We start from the raw sequence: 24162 nt of genomic DNA on the forward strand, positions 1-24162 counted from the left end.
GTTTTCTCTCGTATTTCCCCAGGATGGTTAGCAGTAAAACCCTTAAAGTGGGGCTTATGTGCTCTCTCCTGAGACGGTATGAATCAGGGGGCTGTTCTAGTCGCCGTTACAACTATTTTCACTTTGTTGTACTTTTATTTATTGGGTTGGCCAAAAAGTTCGTTCGGGGTTTTCCATACGATGGTACAGAAATATTATAATCCAGGAGTATTTATTTACATTAGTAGAGGCACACAAATGCTACCTTGTGTCCATCCTCATCTTGTAATACTAGAGGCATAGGAAATGTTTGATATTAATTAACCCTCAGTTATAACTCTGGTTATAACCTGTACAGATGCTGCCTCTGACCTGACTTCGACCCCAATGAATAAACCAAACTCCAGAGGTTTAACATAGTGCTATAGTTCTTAACATTTGAGTACTCATAGTTTTATTTGTAAATTTTAACTTATAGGCCCTTAAGTGTATATATACATACATATGTGTTTGTGTGTGCTTGGACCACAAAGCCCAAAACATATATAGCATATCATGATCTTGGGATGATACTGACTTCCTAATTCTCTCCTGAATCTTACTCAGAAGCTCAATCTATTTTATGTACCTGAAGTGAATTATGTGTTGTTGTTCAGTTTGCTAAGTCCTGTCCAGTTCCTTGAGACCCCATGGACTGCAGCACACCAGTCTTCCCTGTCCTTCACTGTCTCCCGCAGCTTGCTCAAACTCATGTCCGTGGATTCACTGATGTCATCCAACCATCTCATTCTCTATGGCCCCCTTCTCCTCTTGCCTTCAATCTTTCCCATCATCAGGGTCTTTTCCAATGAGTGAGCTCTTCACATCAGGTATTCAAAGTATTAGAGCTTCAGCTTCAGCATCAGTCCTTCCAATGAATATTCAGGATTGATTTCCTTTAGGATTGAGTGATTTGATCTCCTTGCAGTCCAGGAGTGAAGTATAGACCATCTCAGTTGACGCATATATTCACAGTCTGGGAATCTGGCCAGAAGTGGATGAAATTCTGTACTGTTTCTGTATTAGTCCAATAAGCCTTTACCACTATCCTGCACTGTTGCAGGCACTGAGACTACAGAGTGACAAGGACATGGTCTTGGGCCTTAAGATGTTCACAAGCTTAACAGATACACAATTAGGCTAAAATGTGTCAAGTGCTATGAAGTGAAGGGGTCAGTGGGAACACAGGGGAGAAAGCGCAACAGCACCTGTCTCTGTCCAGGGGCATTGGAAAGGCTCTTATAGGAGAAAGTATTTTGACTGAAATCTGAAGGATGGGTAGGAATTTTCCAGATAAAGCACCAAGAAGACTTTCCAGGCATGAAAGGCATGGAAGGGGAAGAGTGAAGGGAGTGCTCATGGAACTGTAAGGGTGGAAAAGGCATACATTAGGGGGGAAAGATTATCTGAGATGAGCTGGGTGACAGTTCATATAACACATCTTTGTCCAAACAGCTCTCTGCTTCACGTTGTGTGGGAAGTAAAGGAGGAAAGACAGGGGAGGGCCAGTGACAGGAATTGGTTCTCCATCAGACAGCTACAAAGGTGGACAAAACACTGAAGCAGTGCCTACCTCATGATAGGCAAAAGAATTGTTAAATCTTGAATAAATTTATTTAAATCTAGCAATATTATATACTTAGCTTTTCTCTGTTTGAGACAGGTAATCACGTTTTTCTTTCCCTCACTGCAAAGTCATAGCAGGGATTAGGGAAACCGAAGAGAAATTCTACTACATCGTGCAGGAGGAGAAGAACTACAGGGAATCCCTGACCCACTGCCGCATCCGGGGTGGAATGCTAGCCATGCCCAAGGACGAAGCTGCCAACACGCTGCTGGCTGACTACGTCTCCAAGAGTGGCTTCTTCCGGGTGTTCATCGGGGTGAACGACCTGGAGAGGGAGGGTCAGTATGTGTTCACAGATAACACTCCCCTGCAGAACTACAGCAACTGGAAGGAGGGTGAGCCCAGCGACCCCTATGGCCACGAGGACTGTGTGGAGATGCTGAGCTCAGGCAGGTGGAATGACACTGAGTGCCATCTTACCATGTACTTTGTCTGTGAATTCATCAAGAAGAAAAAGTAACGTCCCTCACCCTACACATTCGTCATTTCCCTGTGACTATCGTCGCTGTTATTTTTATCCATCCTTTTCTAATTATACTACATTCATTCTGACTCCAGCCAAGTGAGAAATCTAGACTAAATTTTGGAATCTTCATCACCATGCTTATCCACGATGATTTTGATGATTTTTATACATGGTATGTTATTGATTCAGTAGCTCACCAGGTTAGGTGTCCCAAGAGAGAACTTGAATCACTCCTTGTATAGGAGATGGCTGTCTACTTCTCAAATGGAATGTTCTCTTGACATTTGCTCTGTTGACTCTCTCTAAGGCCCTAAACCACTGTCTATATGGCCCAGTCGATGATGAATTGGACAGTGGGTTGATGACTAGGCTCAAAGCCAGATATATGAGAAGGCTTCTATTAGTAATGTCAAGGTATTATCTGTCTTTGAACCCAAGGTCCCCAGTTCTTTGACCAGTCACCCACCACGGCCATAGCCACACTCGCAAGGTCCTCTGTTTGCACAGGCATAGAAATACTTTAACCTTACACCTCTATATGAGGACCTTCTAGCCTAGTGACCTATTCTAGGCCATGTGGAATCATATAGTTAAATTTTATGCTTCTGATTGACAGCCTTCACTGAAGTATACCAAACATGGGCCGCCTTTATGTACACCCACAACTTAATCCAAGGCCTCCAGATATTAACCCTCTGATCTGAGGAAAAGGGAACTCTAGAAATTGAAAAGATAAAAAGAGAAACAAATATTGTATATTAATGCATGTATGTGGAATCTAGAAAAATGGTACAGATGAATCTCTTTGTAGGGCAGGAACAGAGATGCAGATGTGGTGAGCAGTCATGTGGAAAAGGGGAAGAGGGAGTGAGGAAGAACTGGGAGATGTGGGTTGATGTACTTGCACTGCCATGTGTAAAACATATAGCTAGTGGGAAGCAGCTGTATAGCACAGGGAGCTCAGCTCGTGCTCTATGGTGACCTGGAAAGGTAGGGTGGGGGAGAGGGAGGGGGTTCCAAAAGATAGGGGATATATGTGTACGTATGGCTGATGTACTTGGTGGTATAGCAGAAACTAACAATGTATACGTATGGCTGATGTACTTGGTGGTATAGCAGAAACTAACACAACGATGCAAAGCAACTATACAGCCCCGCCCAGAAAAGAACCCTCCCGAAGAGAAAAGGTTAGTTCCCAAACAATATCATCTATAATCTTGTGCTAAGATGACCTCCTTCTATTAATATGTCTCCATTTTTTCCTCATCTTAGGTTTATCCATAGCAACTTTCCTTCTTTTGGGCATGGTGAATGAGGGAAAGAGTTTGTGAAGCCTTCAGAGAACTCTGGAAACTTCACAGTGCTACTAACATCATGTCTCTAAGGTCTTTGTCTGCCTCTAATATATCACTCATGGTGATATTTCACGGCAGGTGCTTTATTCTGTGTAACTGTATGTTGTAAAAACCTCACATCAGTGGTGCTTTCCTATGATATCACAAGATGTCATTTCCTATGATGTCATTTCCTATGACGTCATTTCCTATGACGTCATTTCCTATGACATTTCTCTTATGACATCACAACAGTGTGTCAAGTATGGCATTTGGAACATGCCTAAGACTCACCTATATTATAATACTAAATTGGTAAAATTCTACTTTGAACTGCAGATCAAACCTCAAAGCAGCTCTCATTTGAAATTTAAAAATAAAAGTTCAGTGGACTCTGTGGAAGAGGGAGAGGGTGGGAAGATTTGGGAGAATGGCATTGAAACATGTATAATATCATGTATGAAACGAGTTGCCAGTCCAGGTTCGATGCACAATACTGGATGCTTGGGGCTAGTGCACTGGGACGACCCAGAGGGATGGAATGGGGAGGGAGAAGGGAGGAGGGTTCAGGATGGGGAACACATATATACCTGTGGCGGATTCATTTTGATATTTGGCAAAACTAATACAATTATGTAAAGTTTAAAAATAAAATAAAATTAAAAAAAATTAAAAATTAAAAAAAAATAAAAGTTCAGCCAAACCCTAGATTATCCCCTTGTAAACTGCTGCTCCAGTTATAGTTTGTGACATATAATTAGACTGTTTAAAATGCTGGCAAAACAGTTAATGAAGTAAGAGAAACAGATCAACAACATATGTTCACCTTAAACCATCTGTTCATGATTTCATCCATGACTAACTGGTTAGGAGAATGGATTTAATTAGGTTATTTCCGTGAATGTTTCAAGGGTCACAAACTCAGGTCCTACAGGGGCCACACAGATGACATAAATAAATGAAGTGGTACAGGTGGGGACCCTGGTACAATGAACACAGATTGCCCTCCTAAAGAAACCAGCTGCTTCTTAGTCGTTGCTATTTTTGCCATGAAGGACCCAGTGCCACTACATGATCTGATATTTAAGAGAAGTCAGAAAGCTGGAAATTTGTGAGATAGTTTTCTATTTTTAAAAGTTGGTGACTCATGATTCTTAATCTAAATTCTAAGTCATATAAAACAGTCTGCTAGACAAAATTTTGACCTCTCCACTTCTCACCTCTGAAGAAAAGTTCTGAAGGTTCTAACTGTATAGTAGGTCATTAGTACACAGTGATGTCAAAGTCAAGGTCTCCCATTTATACCACACTCAATTCAGCTCCAAAGTCAAGTCCAGCCATTTATACCACATTCAATTCAGCTCAATAACAGGAATTTGGTCAATGTTTATCATCCATCAGTTTAATAAACTAGTTATGGATTCAGACTTTTGAGAATATGGCATATTTTGAAGGCAGAGCAATTAAATCAGAATTACAAAGCAAGACGTCAGATCAAAGTCAGGATCCTTGAGTAGAATGCCAGCCAAGAGCTCAAGGAACAAGAGTCTAGAAATACTTTGGTAGGTAGGTTTAGTCGCCAAGTCGTGCCCAGCTCGTGTGACCCCCATGGACTATGTAGCCCACCAGGCTCCTCTGTCCATGGGATTCTCCAGACAAGAATACTGGAGTGGGTTGCCATGTCCTCCTCCAGGGGATCTTCCTGACCCAGGGATCGAACTTTGGTCTCCTGTATTGCAGGCAGACTCTCTACCGAATGATCCACCAGGGATGACTTCCAGGATGAGAAAATAGAGAGGGAACAGACATCAAACATTGCCGACAGGCAGCTCACATCGGGAACCATATTCTGAGAAGTTCTAAGCTCCCCTAAGTGTGAATATTAATTATGTGTACTGTCAATGCTATTCTTATTTCTCTTACGATCTTTGTAATAATAACAACATTTCTCTTAATGACTCATCTTTGCTGCCAGTACTTCCAAGAGAAGATGACAGAGTTTCAGTGAATAGGATTTATCCTGCAATCTTGCCTGGGAGAAATTTCGAAGACACCACACACTTGATTAGATTTGCGGTGAAACTTACTTTGTGCTTACAAAATAAATGCCCTCACATATTTATTTTCCAAGTAATCCTGATAAACTCTAAGTATGAAGGGCAGACATTTTTAATGCCATCTTCCCAAAGAGAATACTGAGGTCCAAGGAAGCCAAGCAATTTACCAAAATCAATATGTGAGAAAAGCAGAACTCCAGCCTGCTGATTAAAGCTCTCAATCCAGTGTTCTCTCCTGATTTTACTCTTATTTTGAACGGAATTTCATCCATGATTCTCTTGTGATAACAGAGGCTCAGATAATCTCTCTTGATTACTTTCCAAAGTTAAAGATCAGGGCTAATTAACAGAGATGCTAGCAGTTCAGAAATGTGTGTTACAGATACGGTCCTCGCAGGTTTCTCTTTAAATTTGAAAATGTCTACACATGTCATTCGGAGAAGGCAATGGCAACCCACTCCAGTACTCTTGCCTGGAAAATCCCATGGACGGAGGAGCCTGGTAGTCTGTAGTCCATGGGGTCACTAAGAGTGGGGCACGACTGAGTGACTTCACTTTCACTCTTCACTTTCATGCATTGGAGAAGGAAATGGCAACCCACTCCAGTGTTCTTGCCTGGAGAATCCCAGGGACGGGGAGCCTGGTGGGCTGCTGTCTATGGGGTCGCACAGAGTCGGACACGACTGAAGCGACTTAGCAGCAGCAGCAGCACACATGTCATTAAAGTTGAGGCGGTGACAGTGCAGCATCACTATAGTCTTGCAGATAACTTACAGGGATAACTATAGGGAAAGTAAAACAAATATCTTAAAGGCATGATACAAATGAACTTACTTAGAAAACAGAAACAGACTCACAGACATAGAGAATGAACTTATGGTTGCCAGGGTGGGGAAAGGATAGGGGGAGGGACAGTTAGGGAGTTTGGGGTGGACAGATACACAATGCTCTATTTAAAATGGATAACCAACAAGGACCTACTTACTGTATAGCAAAGGGAACTCTGCTCAAGTTATGTGGCACCCTGAATGGGAGAGGAGCTTGGGGGAGAATGGCTGCGTGTATATGTATGGCTGAGCCTCTTGCTGTCCACCTGAACTGTCACAAGGTTGTTAATCAGCTATACTACAATATAAAAATATAAAATGAGCAAGCAATTATTTGTCCCATAACATAATTCAGTAGAGCAGTTCCTTAAATAGCGTTTAAAATAAACTTCATTCTCCAAAGTTAACTGTTTATTCAACTTTTTAGGAATTTAGCTGGGCATTTCCCAAGGATGACACAAAGGTTCCAGGGGATGAAAATTAAAAATTTATTCACAGCTGCACAGCATTGCCTTCTCAAAGCAACACATTCTATAACTAGGCAAGAGGAAAGAGCTTATGTACAGAGTCATCGCCTAGACACAATAAAAAGGTCCTGTGTTGAAACACATATAACAAACATTGATTAGAGTTTGGATAATTCACCCATAAAAACTACTGGTATTTTAAAAATGTATTTTTTTCCTGCTAAGATGTATGTTGCCCAAATATGAACTGCTTTGATTGTTATTAACCGATTAATTTTTAGCTCTCTGGATTGCATACCTGGAGACATAAAACATCTATGGAATAAGAAAAGTTAACAAAATAGCAGTACCCACTGCAGTTGCCGCAGTTATGGTATACATACATTTTTTTATATGAGACTTTTTTTTACTGACCCCCAACAGATGGCCATAAAGTCCATATCTGAAGGGTTTTAGTAATTTGCTAACCCCATTTGAATTATTTTTCTTACAGTGAACTAAAATACTTCCCTCTGATGTCCATCTGTCTTTCTGCTGTTTGTAACTCTGAAAGGCCTGGCCCTGAGACAAGCTAGGGCAGGCTCTTAATGAAAATACAAATCAGGGCAGGAGAACCATGCTCCCTGTGGCACTGGTTACTAAGGTGAATATCAAGTTTTGCACATGTCTCTAAACCTAGATGTTATGCCCTACACCCAGTGAATTCAGATTTTGTTGGTGAGGCATTAGAGGCACAGATAAAGAGTAGAACTGAGATTCAAAAATCATGTAAGCATCTCACTTATAAATAATCTATTTATTGGATTGGCTAAATAGTTCTTTGGAGTTTTTCTGTAAGATGTTACAAAAACCCTGAATGAGCTTCTTGGCCAACCCAGTTTAGGAGAAGGTATATGGTGGACAGGGTTAAACTCCAAGGGAGGAGGCTATTAAGAGGTCAGTGGTTTGGTAAGACCTCATTGAGTGGGTTCAAGGCAGGTGTCCAATGCCAGTGGGATGAAGTCCAGGTCAGAGTCCAGATGTGTTAAAACATACATGGTGAACAATAGACTTAGGTGGAGAGTAGCGCTCACTAACTCATTAATTCACCAAATATACTTGAGTGTTACTATGATATGAGGGCTAGAGGCACAATGAAAATGAAGACAGATCAGATTCCCAGCCTCATGAACAGAACTCTCCTCTGGCTCATTGAACATCAACGCTACCATAATAAAGCCAAAAAGTTAATCCATTGTTGGGGATGGAATATATAAACCTATTCTATTTTTACTCCTACTTCCTCTTCAATGTAACACCTCTTCAAAATTATACTGAAACAAGTTGGATAAGGAAACTTTTTTGATAAAAGTACCGCAGTACCATTTCTTGAAGAGCAACATTAACATATTTCTTCAAATACATTTTTACATTCCTGTAGGCTGACTAATTTTGATGTGAACAAGAAGTTCCTGCATCATTGGGTATACCCACCCGCAGCACTTCTTTACAAGACAGAATATATCCTTGTGTCTGTGCTTGGATGAACATTGACCCCTGATAAATGTTCCTCCACATTATTTTCTTCTGGTAACCTACACCAAAGTTCAATGAAACCCAGATTTGCCACAGATTGTCACTTTCATAATAAAGACAGGTAGGAATAAGGGAGAAGTGAATCAGACATTTTATAATTTATTAAAACCTGAGTACGTTTACCTTGAATTAATCACCATGTTGGCATCTGCAACTGGAAAATAAGAGATCAAACTGTGCCCATACAATTTTAAAATCTATATAACACTTTGGCTGATGTATTTTTCACTTTAAAACTCTTACACAGGCTAATTTATCAAGAGTTAAGTAAGCCTTATTCTTTGTACAAATCTGGTTGTGGGCTTTGGGGGGAGGTGATGGAGATGAAGATTGTCTACAACCCATCCCCTGATACATTTATAGGATGTCAGTTGGGAAGAGTAATCATAAGCTCCATCACAATATGTGAAAAGCCAAGATACAGAAACATTTCCTAAGTCTTGAGAAAATGAGATACTGCTGCTGCTAAGTCGCTTCAGTCGTGTTCGACTCTGTGCGACCCCATAGATGGCAGCCCACCGGGCTCCCCCATCCCTGGGATTCTCCAGGCAAGAACACTGGAGTGGGTTGCCATTTCCTTCTCCAATGCGTGAAAGGGAAAAGCGAAAGTGAAGTCGCGCAGTCGTGTATGACTCCCAGCGACCCCATGGACTGCAGCCCACCAGGCTCCTCTGTCCATGGGATTTTCCAGGCAAGAGTACTGGAGCGGGGTGCCATTGCCTTCTCCGAAAATGAGGTAAGTGGAGACATAATTACAAAACACATTCAACTTAAATCCAATAAAATCTAGGTGAATATTTTTACTAAGAAGTGTAGAAGAATGGGATGGGAGTTGGGTGGTAGGGAGGCTCAAAAGGGAGGGGATATATATGTATACATATGGCACAGCAAAAACTAACACAACACTGTAAACCAATTATTAATATATTCCAATAAAAAGATTAATATATAAAAAAGAACTATAGCACACATAATGGATAATTGTGGGAGACTCTTTCCTAGGAGATCACAATTTCATATGTATAATTTCCTGAATCAACTCAGAGAAGATGATTCTGAAGAAATCTTATCAGAAGAAGTATATGTGTTTTTACACATAGATGTTTTGTGGAAATGTTTATGTTTAAAATAATAATATGTTTCAGAATATGTTTCCCCAAGCTCCCTGATTTTTCTGATCTTATCTTTGATTCTGCTGACATTGGTACATTTCAGGGACTCAATCTCCGGGAAGAATGAAGGATTTTTGTACAGGCACTTACAAGCCCCAAAGTTCTCTCATCCACAAAACCAAGATATTACCTTTGCCCTGAAAGACCTTAGGACTTAACGAATAGAGTGAGCCAACACAGGAAGCTATTTCCAACACAGTCCAAAATATTGGTCTCTACATTTGAGAAAAAGGAAATCCAAAAATACATTTTAAGACACTGCAGTGAAATATCAAAAAACACAGTTTTGGGGTTTTTTTGAGAAACTTGAAAATATTTTTCTGAGTTTTCTAACCCTAAACACCCTTGCACAGAGAGATTTTATAAAAAGTGTAAGGCAGGGAATAAATATATATGTTTGTGTCTCCATCTTTGAATGTGTAAAAGAAAAAAATTCCTAAGCTCTTCTTTCTTCATATAATTTCCTGTATTATTGGGGGTGGGATGGAGCATTACATGACTTCTCCTTTTAAAACGTTGTGTTTTAAGTTTTCCTCATTCTTACATTTTCAAAAATTCAAGAGCTCAGAGCTTCCCTAGTGGTCCAGTGGTTGAGAACCTGCCTGCCAATGCAGGGCACACAGGTTCGATTCCTGGCCTGGGAAAATCCCACATGCCAAGGGGCAACTGAGCCCACGTGCCACAACTACTGAGGCCTGCACACCCGGTAGCCCATACTACACAACGAGAGAAGCTGCTGCACTGAGAAGCCCGAGCGCCACAGCTAGAGAAAGCCCACGCACAGCAACAAAGAAGCCCAGCACAACCAAAAAGAAATTTAAAAAATTCAACAGCTCAGTATGAACTAATATCCAGGTCTCACCAATTCATGCCTGTATGGATTATCAAGATGGTAGGCACAGAGTGAAATTGTGCAAGAAAAAAAAAAGAGGGGGGGATGTATTCCTTTGATCACCACAAAGCCTCAGGTCCATTTGGAGAGAAATAACATGATATCTGGGTCCTGGTATGTAAACTTCTTCCACTGGAAATCTTTACTGTCAAACTTTATAATCACTCCTAAATAATTTGCATACTTGGGATTCTGAAATCTTACATGTAGCATAGTTATGATGGCTTATGAATTCCTGAGAACTCCTAGCCAGAGTTGTTGGAAAACATCCTCACCCTTGGCAGAAGTATAATTATCACATAGTTACCAGGAATAGAATTCCTTAGTTCCTTTATTCTTAACTTGGCTTCTTCCATTGACACCCAGTGATGAAGAGTAAAAGGCAATTCCACTTTATTTTGTGCAAAGATCTCTGGAAGTAACCCCACCTTCATTAGGTTTCTGTGCTCAGCATCCATAAGAGATTTTTGGATAAGCATTTGATCTAGAGAATCTCCCTCCCTTCAAGTTCAATAAAGTCCACTTCACCTCACCAGAGCCAGACAAATCGATTCTAACTGGTATCACAGCTTTGGGAAATATTTGTTTAGAAGAATGTCACTTTTACTGATATACTGTGTAGCTTGGGGTCACAAACCCTTCTCACCATGCTCCTACTGGATGACCTTGGCTGAGGCTATTTGGTGTGGTAAAAGATAATGTGGAAAATATTCAATGGCAAGCAGCAGAAGAACCTGAGACTCACTGGACTTTAAAAACCTCAAGGAATTAAACCTTTGAGACTTTGTCATGTTTTATCATTTTCTGAATCTCAGCTCTTCCACGGCTTCTCAGAAGTCTCATGTTTAAAATCAAGTACTTCTAACTTCAAGATATTTTGTGGGCATTGAGGTTTCTGGCCGCCGTCCTGTGACCTACGTAATCAGCAGCTTCATGCACTGTCATTTTTGGAGACGTAGCTTCTGTTTTCTGTCTCCGTGTTCACATTCTCAGCATCCCATCTTTCGGCTAAACTTGATCTCTCCAACTATCCTAGGACAATAAGGAAGAGTTAGTCTCTCATCTACCTCCTTTTGAATGAATTTATGCTGATAGCAGCATAAATTCTTTTTTCCTCATTAACGGACTATGCAAAATAAGACTTTGATTCTTTTACCACCTGATATTAGGCTTAGCCTTAACCTAGTCTGACACGATGAAATGCTGTATTCTCCTTGTTTCTTTTTCTCCCGTATAAGCTATTTGATCAATTTTACCATCCACTCATGATGCTAAAGGTCTTAAGCTTAGATCGAAGAAATCAAGGATGAATTCAAGGACTGAAGAAATAAAAATTATCAGTGCTTTATTAATTAGCAAGAGTGTTACCCACCAAATTATACATCTGAATAAGTTTCCTTTTTCATTTCTCACCAAGATTCACTCAAAATACTGGTAATACACAGCACCCCACATGAGGAGAGTAATATACTATGAGAAGTCCTGAGCAAATCAAGCTTCCTTCTCTTCAAAAGTCCTTATCAAAAACAATTTATGTTATTATATGACAATAATTCTGCAAATCAGTAAGCCACATCATATATGCCTAAAGAGTAGGTTCCAGAATTTGAAATTCTATGCTAGCAATATTAAAAGTTCACTTTACTTGAGTCTGTATCATAGCACATAGACATTTCCCATTCGTGTTATTTTAGAGACTTTTCATGGGAAGTCCTGACCAGATCCTGGACATAGAAGTGGGATTTGAAGGTACAGAAATGAGGTAGGTTGCTTTGGGTTACGATGTTGAGTGAGGAGACCAGATATCCCAAACCTGAGATCTGAGTTATTCTATTATTTAAAGGTTAGGGAGAAGGATAGGGGTAGGTTTCTTAGGATACATTGCTAAAGAGTAGACAGGGAATAGTTGTAGACTCAGGAACATTTCAAGAAGGGAGCATCAACTTTATTCAAAGTCTAGAGAGCTCAAAGACAAACCGTTAACAAGTACCTGTTGGACTGGTCAACATGAAGTCCTAAAAGAACTTAGCAAAAGAAATCTCAACAGAACAAGAGAATCAGGAGATAAAGTAGAGTTGGGTTTAGGGGGTAATGGACTGCAAAGAAATAGAGATAATATGCATGTGTGCATGCTAAGTCGCTCCAGTTCAGTTCATATCAGTTCAGTTGCTCAGTCGTGTCTGACTCTTTGCGACCCCATGAATCACAGCATGCCAGACCTTCCTGTCCATCACAAACTCCCAGAGTTCACTCAGACTCACATCCATTGAGTCAGTGATGCCATCCAGCCATCTCATCCTCTGTTGTCCCCTTCTCCTCCTGCCCCCAATCCCTCCCAGCATCAGAGTCTTTTCCAATGAGTCAACTCTTCGCATGACGTGGCCAAAGTACTGGAGTTTCAGCTTTAGCATCATTCCTTCCAAAGAAATCCTAGGGCTGATCTCCTTCAGAATGGACTGGTTGGATCTCTTTGCAGTCCAAGGGACTCTCAAGAGTCTTCTCCAACACCACAGTTCAAAAGCATCAGTTCTTCGGCTCTCAGCTTTCTTCACAGCCCAACTCTCACATACATACATGACCACTGGAAAAACCATAGCCTTGACTAGACGGACCTTTGTTGGCAAAGTAATGTCTCTGCTTTTGAATATGCTATCTAGGTTGGTCATAACTTTCCTTCCAAGGAGTAAGTGTCTTTTAATTTCATGGCTGCAGTCACCATCTGCAGTGATTTTGGAGCCCCCAAAAATAAAGTCTGACACTGTTTCCATTGTTTGGCCATCTATTTCCCATGGAGTGATGGGACCAGATGCCATGATCTTAGTTTTCTGAATGTTGAGTTTTAAGCCAACTTTTTCACTCTCCTCTTTCACTTTCATCAAGAGGCTTTTTAGTTCCTCTTCACTTTCTGCCATAAGAGTGGCATCATCTGCATATCTGAGGTTATTGATATTTCTCCCAGGAATCTTGATTCCAGCTTGTGCTTCTTCCAGCCCAGCATTTCTCATGATGTACTCTGCATATAAGTTAAATAAGCAGGGTGACAATATACAGCCTTGACGTACTCCTTTTCCTATTTGGAACCAGTCTGTCATTCCATGTCCAGTTCTAACTGTTGCTCCCTGACCTGTATACAAATTTCTCAAGAGGCAGGTCAGGTGGTCTGGTATTCCCATCTCTTTCAGAATTTCTAACAGTTTATTGTGATCCACACAGTCAAAGGCTTTGGCATAGTCAATAAAGCAGAAATAGATGTTTTTCTGGAACTCTCTTGCTTTTTCGATGATCCAGCAGATGTTGGCAATTTGGTCTCTGGTTCCTCTGCCTTTTCTAAAACCAGCTTGAACATTAGGAAGTTCATGGTTCACATATTGCTGAAGCCTGGCTTGGAGAATTTTGAGCATTACTTTACTAGCATGTGAGATGAGTGTAATTGTGTGGTAGTTTGAGCATTCTTTGGCATTGCCTTTCTTTGGGATTGGAATGAAAACTGACCTTTTCCAGTCCTGTGGCCACTGCTGAGTTTTCCAAATTTGCTGGCATATTGAGTGCAGCACTTTCACAGCATCATCTTTTGGGATTTGAAATAGCTCCACTGGAAATCCATCACCTCCACTAGCTTTGTTCCAGTAGTCGCTCCAGTAGTGTCCAATTCTTTGTGACCCCGTGGACTGTCACTTGCCAGGCTCCTCCGTCCATGGGATTCTCCAGGCAAGAATACTGGAGTGGGTTGCCCTTTCCTCCTCTAGGGGATATTCCTGACCCAGGAATCGAACCTTCATCTCCTATGTCTCCTGCCTTGGCAGGCAGGTTCTTTACCACTAGTACTACCTGAGAAGCCCCAGAGGTGGTATATATAGGTAATATTTTTCAGAAAGTTTTCCAGCAGAAGAGAGTTGAAGCAATCAAATCAAGAATGGAAACTGGACATTATCAATCAAAATAATAGTACAGTACTAACTAAAGTAATTTGAATGCTATGTTAAGCATTTTACATGTGGTTTCAATTTAATCCACAAATCAACCTTCTATGGTACACACTATTACCATCTCCATTTTACCGATGAGTAAATAGAGGCCCAGAGATTACAGAGCATCCCTAAGGTCCCCGCTAGGATTTCATTGCAGGCAATTCAGTCCAGTGCTTTCATTGCTAAATCACTGCACTGTTCCATCTTACCATGTAATTGGCATATTTGGAAAGTCCAGAGTTTCTTCTATGACTTTGCTAGTTAAGTTCTAGATAAAACCTTCACAAATCAGTTTTTCTGGGCATGTTGTCAATGTATACAACACATGTATTGATGGATGTGTGGAGAAGAGGAAAAACTGTACAAAAATACTCCTGTTTTACAACAACTCCATCAGTCATGACTTGGTTTGGAACTTAGGAACATATTGTCTGTACCTCAAAAGGAACAAATGGATATTTCAAGAGTTTTGGAGACTACTCTTTTTTTCTGTCCTTCAGAAGGCGAGGAAAATTACAGCCTCACATAAAGGCAGTGACTCTAATAGAGACAGAGCGTTCCAGGGGGATCTGGTGGAAAACACTTAAAGTCAAACATGATGAAGTTCCTGAAAGAACCTTAAGAAGCAACTGCTTTGACCTAGAGGAGGGAAAATGATGTAACTAGGGTTCCCTGGGCTGGAGTGATGGGACTGTGGGATGCAGTGTGGCAGGAAGATGGAGTGCTCAGGGGTCATCTTAAAGGACACTGTGAGTGCCACTGGAGGGAAGCATGGGCATGTGGGTCCCCTCCTAGTGACGATGTCGAGTCATTTTGGGGGATTCTGAAAGCATTCGGGTCCCACTGCTGTAGAAATAGTATTCTAGCCTGGAAAAACCTATTCCCTGCCTTCCTCTTTTATTACTGTGATGTATATAGTGGGGCAGGACTTCCCAGGTGGTTCAGTGGTAAAGAATCTGCCTGCCAATGCAAGAGATGTGAGTCTGATACTTGGATTGAGAAGATCCCCTGGAGAAAGAAATGGCAACCCACTCCAGTATTCTTGCCTGGGAAATACCATGGACAGAGGAGCCTGGTGGACTACAGTCCATGGGTTTTCAAGAGCTGGACATGCCCTAGCGACTAAGTAATGACAACATGTTTGCTCAATAGCTACTTTATAAAGGGCCAATTCAAGAAGAGAGTTTAAGGTCTCTTGGTGTACTTTGGTCCTATTATGTTCAGAGCAGTATTTTAGAAACAAGGAGTGTTTTATTCAGGGTCCTTATGGGAAAGAGATGGAATATATAAATGAGGTAATTGTGAAGACTTGAAAAGGGGAACTTTTACAAAGGTGTAAGCAGAGTTAAGACTGAAGTGACTGAGCATGCATGCACACGGGCAGTTAAGAGAAACCACCAAGAGGTGATGAAACATGCGGGGCAGTAACAGCCATGCCTGCAGGGCCGATGTGAGGAATGGTTACCAGACCTGGAGAGAGCTCATGGGAGAGCGATCCAAGAGGAATCATGGCTTACAGGTAGGATAGCAACCTTCTGCCAGGTGGGGGAGGGAAACAAACAGATCAGTAGCTGGCTAGCATCTCTTACTGCTTCCTACTAACCCACAAGTGCTTCCCATTGCTAATCCCAACCAGAAACCAGGGTAAAGGATAAGCTGTTGTAGGCTAAAAAATTCAACCTCTCTAGACTCTACCCATAGTGGAGCCAAGTAAAGATGGAGTTGAAGGGCAAACAAAATAATCCATCAGAGAGACCAGAGTCCAAGATCTCTTCTTGAGCAAGCGGAGGCTGACAATGCCTATTAGGGCATCCAGAAACTAGGATATGATAAGGAATTTGGAAGGCCATTAAAATTAGAAAGGCAGCAAGCAATGGAGAGCCAGGATTAATAGAGAGAGTCCCGACAAAGCATCAGAATACAGAGATGAGTAGATTGGTAGATACCAGATGTGAGGCAATGGGACTTGAACCCAGGATGAAACAGGAAAGTTTCAGTGAAAAATGGTGAGGGTAGGAGACCCTCTCTAAAATGGTAGAGTTGGTTATAGGGAGTTTTCACAAAATGTTTACAGATTTATTTTTAGGAGAAGAAAGAACTACTAAGTCTACAGAGCTGGTTTTGGCAGATGCAAAGGGGACTAAAAGATATTCCTAACTTTCAGTTCAGTTCAGTCACTCAGCCATGTCCGACTCTTTGCGACCCCATCAATCGCAGCACTCCAGGCCTCCCTGTCCATCACCAACTCTCGGAGTTCACTCAGACTCACGTCCATCGAGTCAGTGATGCCATCCAGCCATCTCATCCTCTGTCGTCCCCTTCTCCTCCTGCCCCCAATCCCTCCCAGCATCAGAGTCCTTTCCAATGAGTCAACTCTTCGCATGAGGTGGCCAAAGTACTGGAGTTTCAGCTTTAGCATCATTCCTTCCAAAGAAATCCCAGGGCTGATCTCCTTCAGAATGGACTGGTTGGATCTCCTTGCAGTCCAAGGGACTCTCAAGAGTCTTCTCCAACACCACAGTTCAAAAGCATCAACTCTTCGGCGCTCAGCCTTCTTCACAGTCCAACTCTCACATCCATACATGACCACAGGAAAAACCATAGCCTTGACTAGACGAACCTTTGTTGGCAAAGTAATGTCTCTGCTTTTGAATATGCTATCTAGGTTGGTCATAACTTTCCTTCCAAGGAGTAAGCGTCTTTTAATTTCATGGCTGCAGTCACCATCTGCAGTGATTTTGGAGCCCCCAAAAATAAAGTCTGACACTGTTTCCCCATCTATTTCCCATGAAGTGATGGGACCAGATGCCATGATCTTCGTTTTCTGAATGTTGAGCTTTAAGCCAACTTTTTCACTCTCCACTTTCACTTTCATCAAGAGGCTTTTTAGTTCCTCTTCACTTTCTGCCATAAGGGTGGTGTCATCTGCATATCTGAGGTTATTGATATTTCTCCCGGCAATCTTGATTCCAGCTTGTGCTTCTTCCAGTCCAGCGTTTCTCATGATGTACTCTGCATAGAAGTTAAATAAGCAGGGTGACAATATACAGCCTTGACATACTCCTTTTCCTATTTGGAACCAGTCTGTCATTCCATGTCCAGTTCTAACTGTTGCTTCCTGACCTGCATACAGATTTCTCAAGAGGCAGGTCAGGTGGTCTGGTATTCCCATCTCTTTCAGAATTTTCCACAGTTTATTGTGATCCACACAGTCAAATGCTTTGGCATAGTCAATAAAGCAGAAATAGATGTTTTTCTGGAACTCTCTTGCTTTTTCCATGATCCAGCGGATGTGGCAATTTGATCTCTGGTTCCTCTGCCTTTTCTAAAACCAGCTTGAAACTTTAGGAGTTTCTAAATTGCCAATGGAAAAGGGTCAGATGGAATTCAACTATGCCATCCATATCTGCATATTCTATCATCTCATGTCTAAGCACACTCTTGTGATCCCCAATCCTTGAGAACTTTAAAAAAATGTTTCCACAAGACCCTGAAATTCTTTGCTATCATGGGCATCATATGTAAGAAACGAAAATGTGTATATACAGCTTTATGTTTAAATTCTTCAAAAAGTTACCAATAAGTTGGTTATCATGAGTCTATTTTAATTCTAATCATAACAACACATAAATAAAGACTCAAATTTTATTCTCAATCAGAGTCAACTCAATCAAGCAAAAGTCATTTGTGCAAAGAGTATGTTTCCGCATTCCCTCTGCACCACTACTTCTGGGCTTAGAGTTCTCCCTTTGTACTGCTTCAGGCCAGAATATTTTTTTGACTTTTTATTTTTTATTGGAGTATACTCAATTACCAATGGTGTGACAGTTTCAAGTGCAGTGCAAAGTGACCCAGCCATACACATACACGGGTTTCCCAGATTGCACAGTGTTACAGAATCAGCCTGGCAATGCAGAAGACAAAGGTTCAATCCCTAGGTCAGGAAAGATCCCCTGGAGAAGGAAATGACAACCCACTCCAGTATTCTTGCCTGGAAAATCCCATGGACAGAGGAGCCTGACAGTCTACATACAGTCCATGAGATTGCAAAGAGTCAGACATGACTGAGCGACTGAGCACACATACATATACATGTATCCATTCTCCCTCAAACTCCTCTCCCACCCACATGCTATGCTGCCACAGAGCATTGAGCAGAGTTCCCTTTGCTCTACAGTAGATCCCTCTTGGTTATCCATTTTAAACACAGCAGTGTGTACATGTCAATGCCAAGGCCAGAATATTTTAACAGCAAGAAAGAGCAACTCAACTCAGACCGACTGAAACAGGGGAAGAAAGTGGGAAACACAGGGCTGTTGCTAGATTGTGATTCATCTGGATCCAAGTCCTGCAAGGACTCTGCCTTTTCTGGGTTCTTGTCTTTATGTCCTTACAGACTCTCAAGCCTTGATGGGATGCTGGCCACTTGTCAGCCTCATGTAGACTCTCATTCTTCCTCTTCACCAACCCCAGCGAAAATACAGTGTGTCCTGCTGGCTGTGACACAAGATCCCACTGTTGTCCCCACAGAGCTTGGTTTTGGTCTGTCCCGGCACTAAGGCGGGAGAACAGGTGGGATGGGGAAGGAGTAAGTAACAATTCCAGTAACTCATGGAATCTCTCTCTTTCTGTATCTCTCTTTTTTCTTTCTATATTTTGATTTCTCTAATCATCTACCTATCTAGAAATGCATCTATCTTTGTATGGAGTAATACTGTTTTGAATTGTGTTGATTAGAATTGAAGGCCTGGATAGGAAGAAGGGAAAGAAATGAAGAGGGATAAAGGACCTAGGTGTGCCATTGCTCCACCTTCATTTTGCCCAGGAGACATCATCCATCACAATCAACCCCAATTACTTGTAAGGAACATGCATCCTTGAAAGTCCTAGACCTGAATTTTGCTCTCGTATCCAATGAGTTAAGACCACTGGGATTTTTGATATAAATATCTAAGGAGGCACCAATATCCATCCTGCTAAATTGTAAATTGCCTCCTACAGCCATTCTCCCCTTCTGTTCATCCTCGCCTCCCAGTTTCTCAGTTAACTAAGGCAGGCAGGCTTGTCTCTGCCAAGTGATTCAGCCCATGGAAGCTGAAGTTTGCCAATGCTGCAAAAATAAATGTATTTGCACTTCCATATCTCATCTCAAAAATTCATCTCGATGCTGCAATCTCATCTACAATACACTGTGTTTATTTTAATATAAAACAATGTGCCTACTGGCTGTTTCAGGCAGTAGAGAAACACAGACCATATTTCTCCTTTGCACTGGACCTCTTTGGCACGCTGCTAGAAATATCTTGGTCCAATAAGCAGGGGTGTTACTGCCTCACACAGAAACCCAACTTGGGTAAGACCATAGGGGTGTGATTGCCAGCTGGAAATCAATTTGATTGTGCAGGATCACTTTCACACTCACTGAAATTTTAATTGCCCTGAATATTTTTACAATTACCAGACATTTCCTAAATGAAGAACTAGCAATTATGGCAATGACCATGAGGCATTTCATTATGTTCATGGTGATCCTATGTATCTATTTTTTTTTTATCAAGTTGACATTTTCAAGGTGAGAAAGGCTTTTTCTGTGATTTAAAAAAACATATGGCTGCTAAGTTGACACATTATACCTGGCAATTTGACAGCACCATCAGTCAATTTGAGACTCTAAAGCTGTTCCAGCTACAAGAATAAGTGCATGTGTGGTCTTTTATTCTGCTGACCTACCACTCTTTCTGGTCTGACAGGGAATACATTTGACCATTGATCTTTAGCACCCCTGTTTCTATCACCAGGGAAGTTCCTTCTTGTTCATGGTTCTCCTTGGCCTGTACTGATGCGGGTGTTAAAGACCATGCCTTCTTTCGGGGTTAAATAGCTTTTGATGCTTGCGTGCATGTGCATGCTAAGTCGCTTCAGTCATGTCCCACTCTTTGCTATCCTATAGACTGTAGCCTCTGTAGGTTTCTCTGTCCATGGGATTCTCCAGGCAAGAATGCTGAAGTGGGTTTCCATGCCCTCCTCCAGGTGATCTTCCTGACCTAGGGATTGAAACTGCATCTCTTATGTCTCTTGCTTTGTCACCTGGGTTCCTTACCACTAGCACCACCTGGGAAGCCCCTTTGAGGCTTGACTCTTCTTCCAAAGTTTGGGACCAAAAGATTGTGTCAGGTCTCATCCAAAGGAATTTTTAAAGCCAAAGTTGTGATCTCTTCAGGCACGCAATTCCTTTAAAAATCAGTAGTCTTCTCTTCTTGCTGTAGGTTCCATGTGCCAGCAACCACACACATAATTCTCTGAGAGGAAGAATTTTCCAACCTGATGTATTTCTCTGCTTGCTTGCTTTGTGCCTGTCCCATTCCCTCTCTTGAAGACTCTCTGGGGCAGTGCTTGGAAAGTCTACAGTCTTCATCTGTCTTTGCCCAGATTACTTTATTTCAACTGAGAAGTTTTATTAAACCTTTTATTGAATGTCTTCTAACATCACATCTTTTTTTTTTTTTTTACAGTCCAGGTCTTCTATCTTTTTTACACCCATCATGCCGTGAATTCATATGGATAGGCTTCAATTTGAACTCAAGTTCCTTTCCATTCGTCCTTATGAAGTGCTTCTCTGGGTAGGGCAGGCTGGTGCCTCAGTTGAACCAAAGTGCCTTTCTCTTTAGCTTCCTTCTTTTTCTGATCATTTTCCTTCACACGTTTCAGGAGGTTTTCTCTGCTCTAAGAGTGCTTAACAGCCTTGGAAGGCACATTAATTCTCTTGGCAGGAACCTTGCCCTTAACTTGTTTGTTTACAATAATGTCAACAGCATGCTGGGTGACATTGTAGACTCTTCTCGTTTTGCCACGGTAACATTCGTCCGACATTCCTTTTTGAAAAGTGTCTATTCCCTTGATATCTACAATATCACCTTTCTTGTAGATTCACCTGTATGTAGCCAAAGGAACAACTCCAAGTTTTCTAGAAGGCCTAGAGAATGTGTAGTGGGAACGCCTTTCCCTTTGTGCTGGTCATTTTGGCAAATTACTAAAAGATGGCAGTTCTGAAAAGAAACTAAAAGAAAGGAGCATCTTCTTTAATTTTTGGAAGACTTCTGACATGGCAAGAACTCAATTTCTGCATGCTACTCTCTTTCAATTCTACTTACATACTGGCTAGTTGCTGTCAGATTTTTTTGCATAATAACCTTGCCAAAGGCAGCCAGTAATAGCCAATAGACACTAGTGTTCTCATCTTATGCATCCATTTCTCCTAAAGCTAACAAGTTAAAGGCACTTATTCTGTCTCTGGAGTTACTAGAAGTACAGTTTTTTTCCAGCTGCTCTTCTACAGTATAAACAGAATAGCTAGTTTCTCATAATCCCAGCCTGTGACATGGATCTTCTTGATGCCTAATAATGAAGCCAATGTCACATATTATAACTTATTTAAAGCGGTCTGATTCAAAATACCAATTCCTTTACTGGTCAGGATACACTGAGGTATGTCTAAGTAAATGCACTCTCAAATCTTAGGGGTTTAATGCACCAAATGTTTATTTCTCATTCATATGACCCTTAAAAATAGACTGGGGAGTACTTCTCCATCTCTTGGTGGCCCTATGTAGAACCATTAGCTTCCTAGTTGCCACAAAGGAGAGAGAGAGATCTGAAAGACTGCAGAAAATTACTTTAAAGGCCATGCCTGGAAGAAAGTTCATATCATTATTGCCTACATTCTTCTAGCTAGAACTCAGTCATTTTGCCCTATCTAGTTGCAAGGCAATCTAGCAAATGAAGCCTTTCTGTGTGTTGGAAGAGGAAAATGAAGTAAACACATACCATTTTCTCTGCTGCCTGCGAATACAAACTGGTAGTTAAGTATAATGACCCTGATGTTACTGTGTATTGTCATGGGACATTAAGCAAGTTACTTAACCTCCATGTGCTTCAGTTTCTTTCCATGTAAAATGGGAATTGTGAAAGGGTAACTACATCAGAGGGTCATAGGTTTATATACATAAAGTAATTAGAGCAAGCCTGGCACACAGTAAGTGCTATGTAAGGTTATATGAGTGTTACATAGCAAGCTGTTGAAATGTCAGTACAGAGCACACCAAGATAATTTAGCAAAGGAGCCATTTTATAATAAGTTGATTTGACTAGAAAGACAGATATTTAAAAATCCCAGCCCGTGTGGCTCTAAGTCCAAAATAACGCACGCCTCCCATTCTGTGTCCTATTATTTTAGCTCATTTCAATTTTGCAGGATTTGTTTTAGATTGTGTGTGGAGCCAATAGGATGAGACACTAGTGAAAATTCTTCAGATGGGCCTAATTTCCTACTCACGTAAGAAATACTCCTCCTGAAGGCTGTAGAGGAAGGCTGTAATGACTGCCAAAGTCACCAGGAATCGAATGTGAATGAGAAAATATTGTCTTTTATTTATAAAACAGTTTATTTACCAAAAGTTAATAAGCAGTTCTTATGTGCCAGATATGGAGTTAAACAAAAAAGCTCTAAATAATTGATTTTCCACCTGGTGGTAGAAGATTGTGTGCCTGTGGAGTAGAATTCATTATTATCTACATTTTAATAAATTAGAAGTTGGAGTTTGAAAAGGTGCTATAGATACTCTACTTTTCTTCACTAACACAGGAAATGAAGTGAAGATCTGCATCCAGGAGATCTCGCGCCAGCACCCAGTTTCTTTATCCTCCTCCAGCACGTCAGTCAGGGTGCTGGCGGGAAACCGCTGGTACACTCAAAATGGCTAAGTCAAGGTGAGTTTTAAAAAGGGACTATAGGGACTTTCCTGGTGGCCCAGTGATTGAGAATCTGCCTGCCAATGCAGAGGACACAGGTTTGAACCCTGCTCCAAGAATTAAGATCTCATGTGGCAGGGCGACTAAGCCTCTGGTCAACAACTACTGGATCCTGCATGCCTAGAGCCTGTGCTCGACCACAAGAGGCCACCACGATGAGAGGCCTGCACACCACGGTGGAGAGCAGCCCCCGCTCTCTACACCTAGAGGAAAGCCCCCATGCAGGCATGAGGACCCAGTGCGGCCAAAGATTTAAACATAAATATTTTTTTTTAATGTTCAGAAAAAAAGGAACTACTAACAAAATTGTGGGCAAAGTGTGGGGAAACGAAGGGATAATAGAGGACACTAGGGCTGGTAAAAATTGAGCACAGTTCCCACCTACAGGTCTGAATGGAAAGAATAAAAAATAACTATGGGAAGTGAGAGAGAGGAGCCTACCTATAAGAAAATAAGAACTTAGGCCCATCATCAGATGAATGGATAAAGAAGATGTATGTGTATACAATGGAATATTGCTGCTGCTACTGCTGCTAAGTCGCTTCAGTCGTGTCCGACTCTGTGCGACCCCATAGACGGCAGCCCACCAGGCTCCCCCGTCCCTGGGATTCTCCAGGCAAGAACACTGGAGTAGGTTGCCAGTTCCTTTTCCAATGCATGAAAGTGAAAAGTGAAAGTGAAGTCGTTCAGTCGTGTCTGACTCTTAGCGACTCCATGGACTGCAGACTACCAGGCTCCTCCACCCATGGGATTTTCCAGGCAAGAGTACTGGAGTGGGGTGCCATTGCCTTCCATACAATGGAATATTACTCAGCCATAAAAAAGAATGACATGATGCCATTTGCAGCAGCATTAATGGACTAGAGATTATCATACTAAGTGAAGTAAGTCAGAAAAAGGGAAAAATGTGAGAGGAAGGATAAGCCAGGAGCTTGAGATGAACACAGGCAC

At 41.5% G+C, this 24162-nt stretch overlaps 1 protein-coding gene and 1 pseudogene across 1 annotated transcript in view; one reads left to right on the forward strand and one right to left on the reverse strand.

The window, feature by feature from the left end:
• COLEC10 (collectin subfamily member 10) overlaps positions 1 to 2194 on the forward strand; it is a 46505-nt gene extending 44311 nt beyond the window's left edge. The window contains exon 6 of the mRNA XM_006068053.4: positions 1714 to 2194. Coding sequence (XP_006068115.1) covers positions 1714 to 2105 — 392 coding nt within the window. The 3' untranslated portion in view covers positions 2106 to 2194. The remainder of the gene's footprint in view (positions 1 to 1713) is intronic.
• An 18749-nt stretch (positions 2195 to 20943) lies between these two features.
• Positions 20944 to 22300, reverse strand: LOC123464928 (annotated as a pseudogene).
• Positions 22301 to 24162: the final 1862 nt, after the last annotated feature.

The sequence above is a fragment of the Bubalus bubalis genome, chromosome 15, assembly GCF_019923935.1.
Source record: "Bubalus bubalis isolate 160015118507 breed Murrah chromosome 15, NDDB_SH_1, whole genome shotgun sequence".
Lineage (NCBI taxonomy): Eukaryota > Metazoa > Chordata > Mammalia > Artiodactyla > Bovidae > Bubalus > Bubalus bubalis.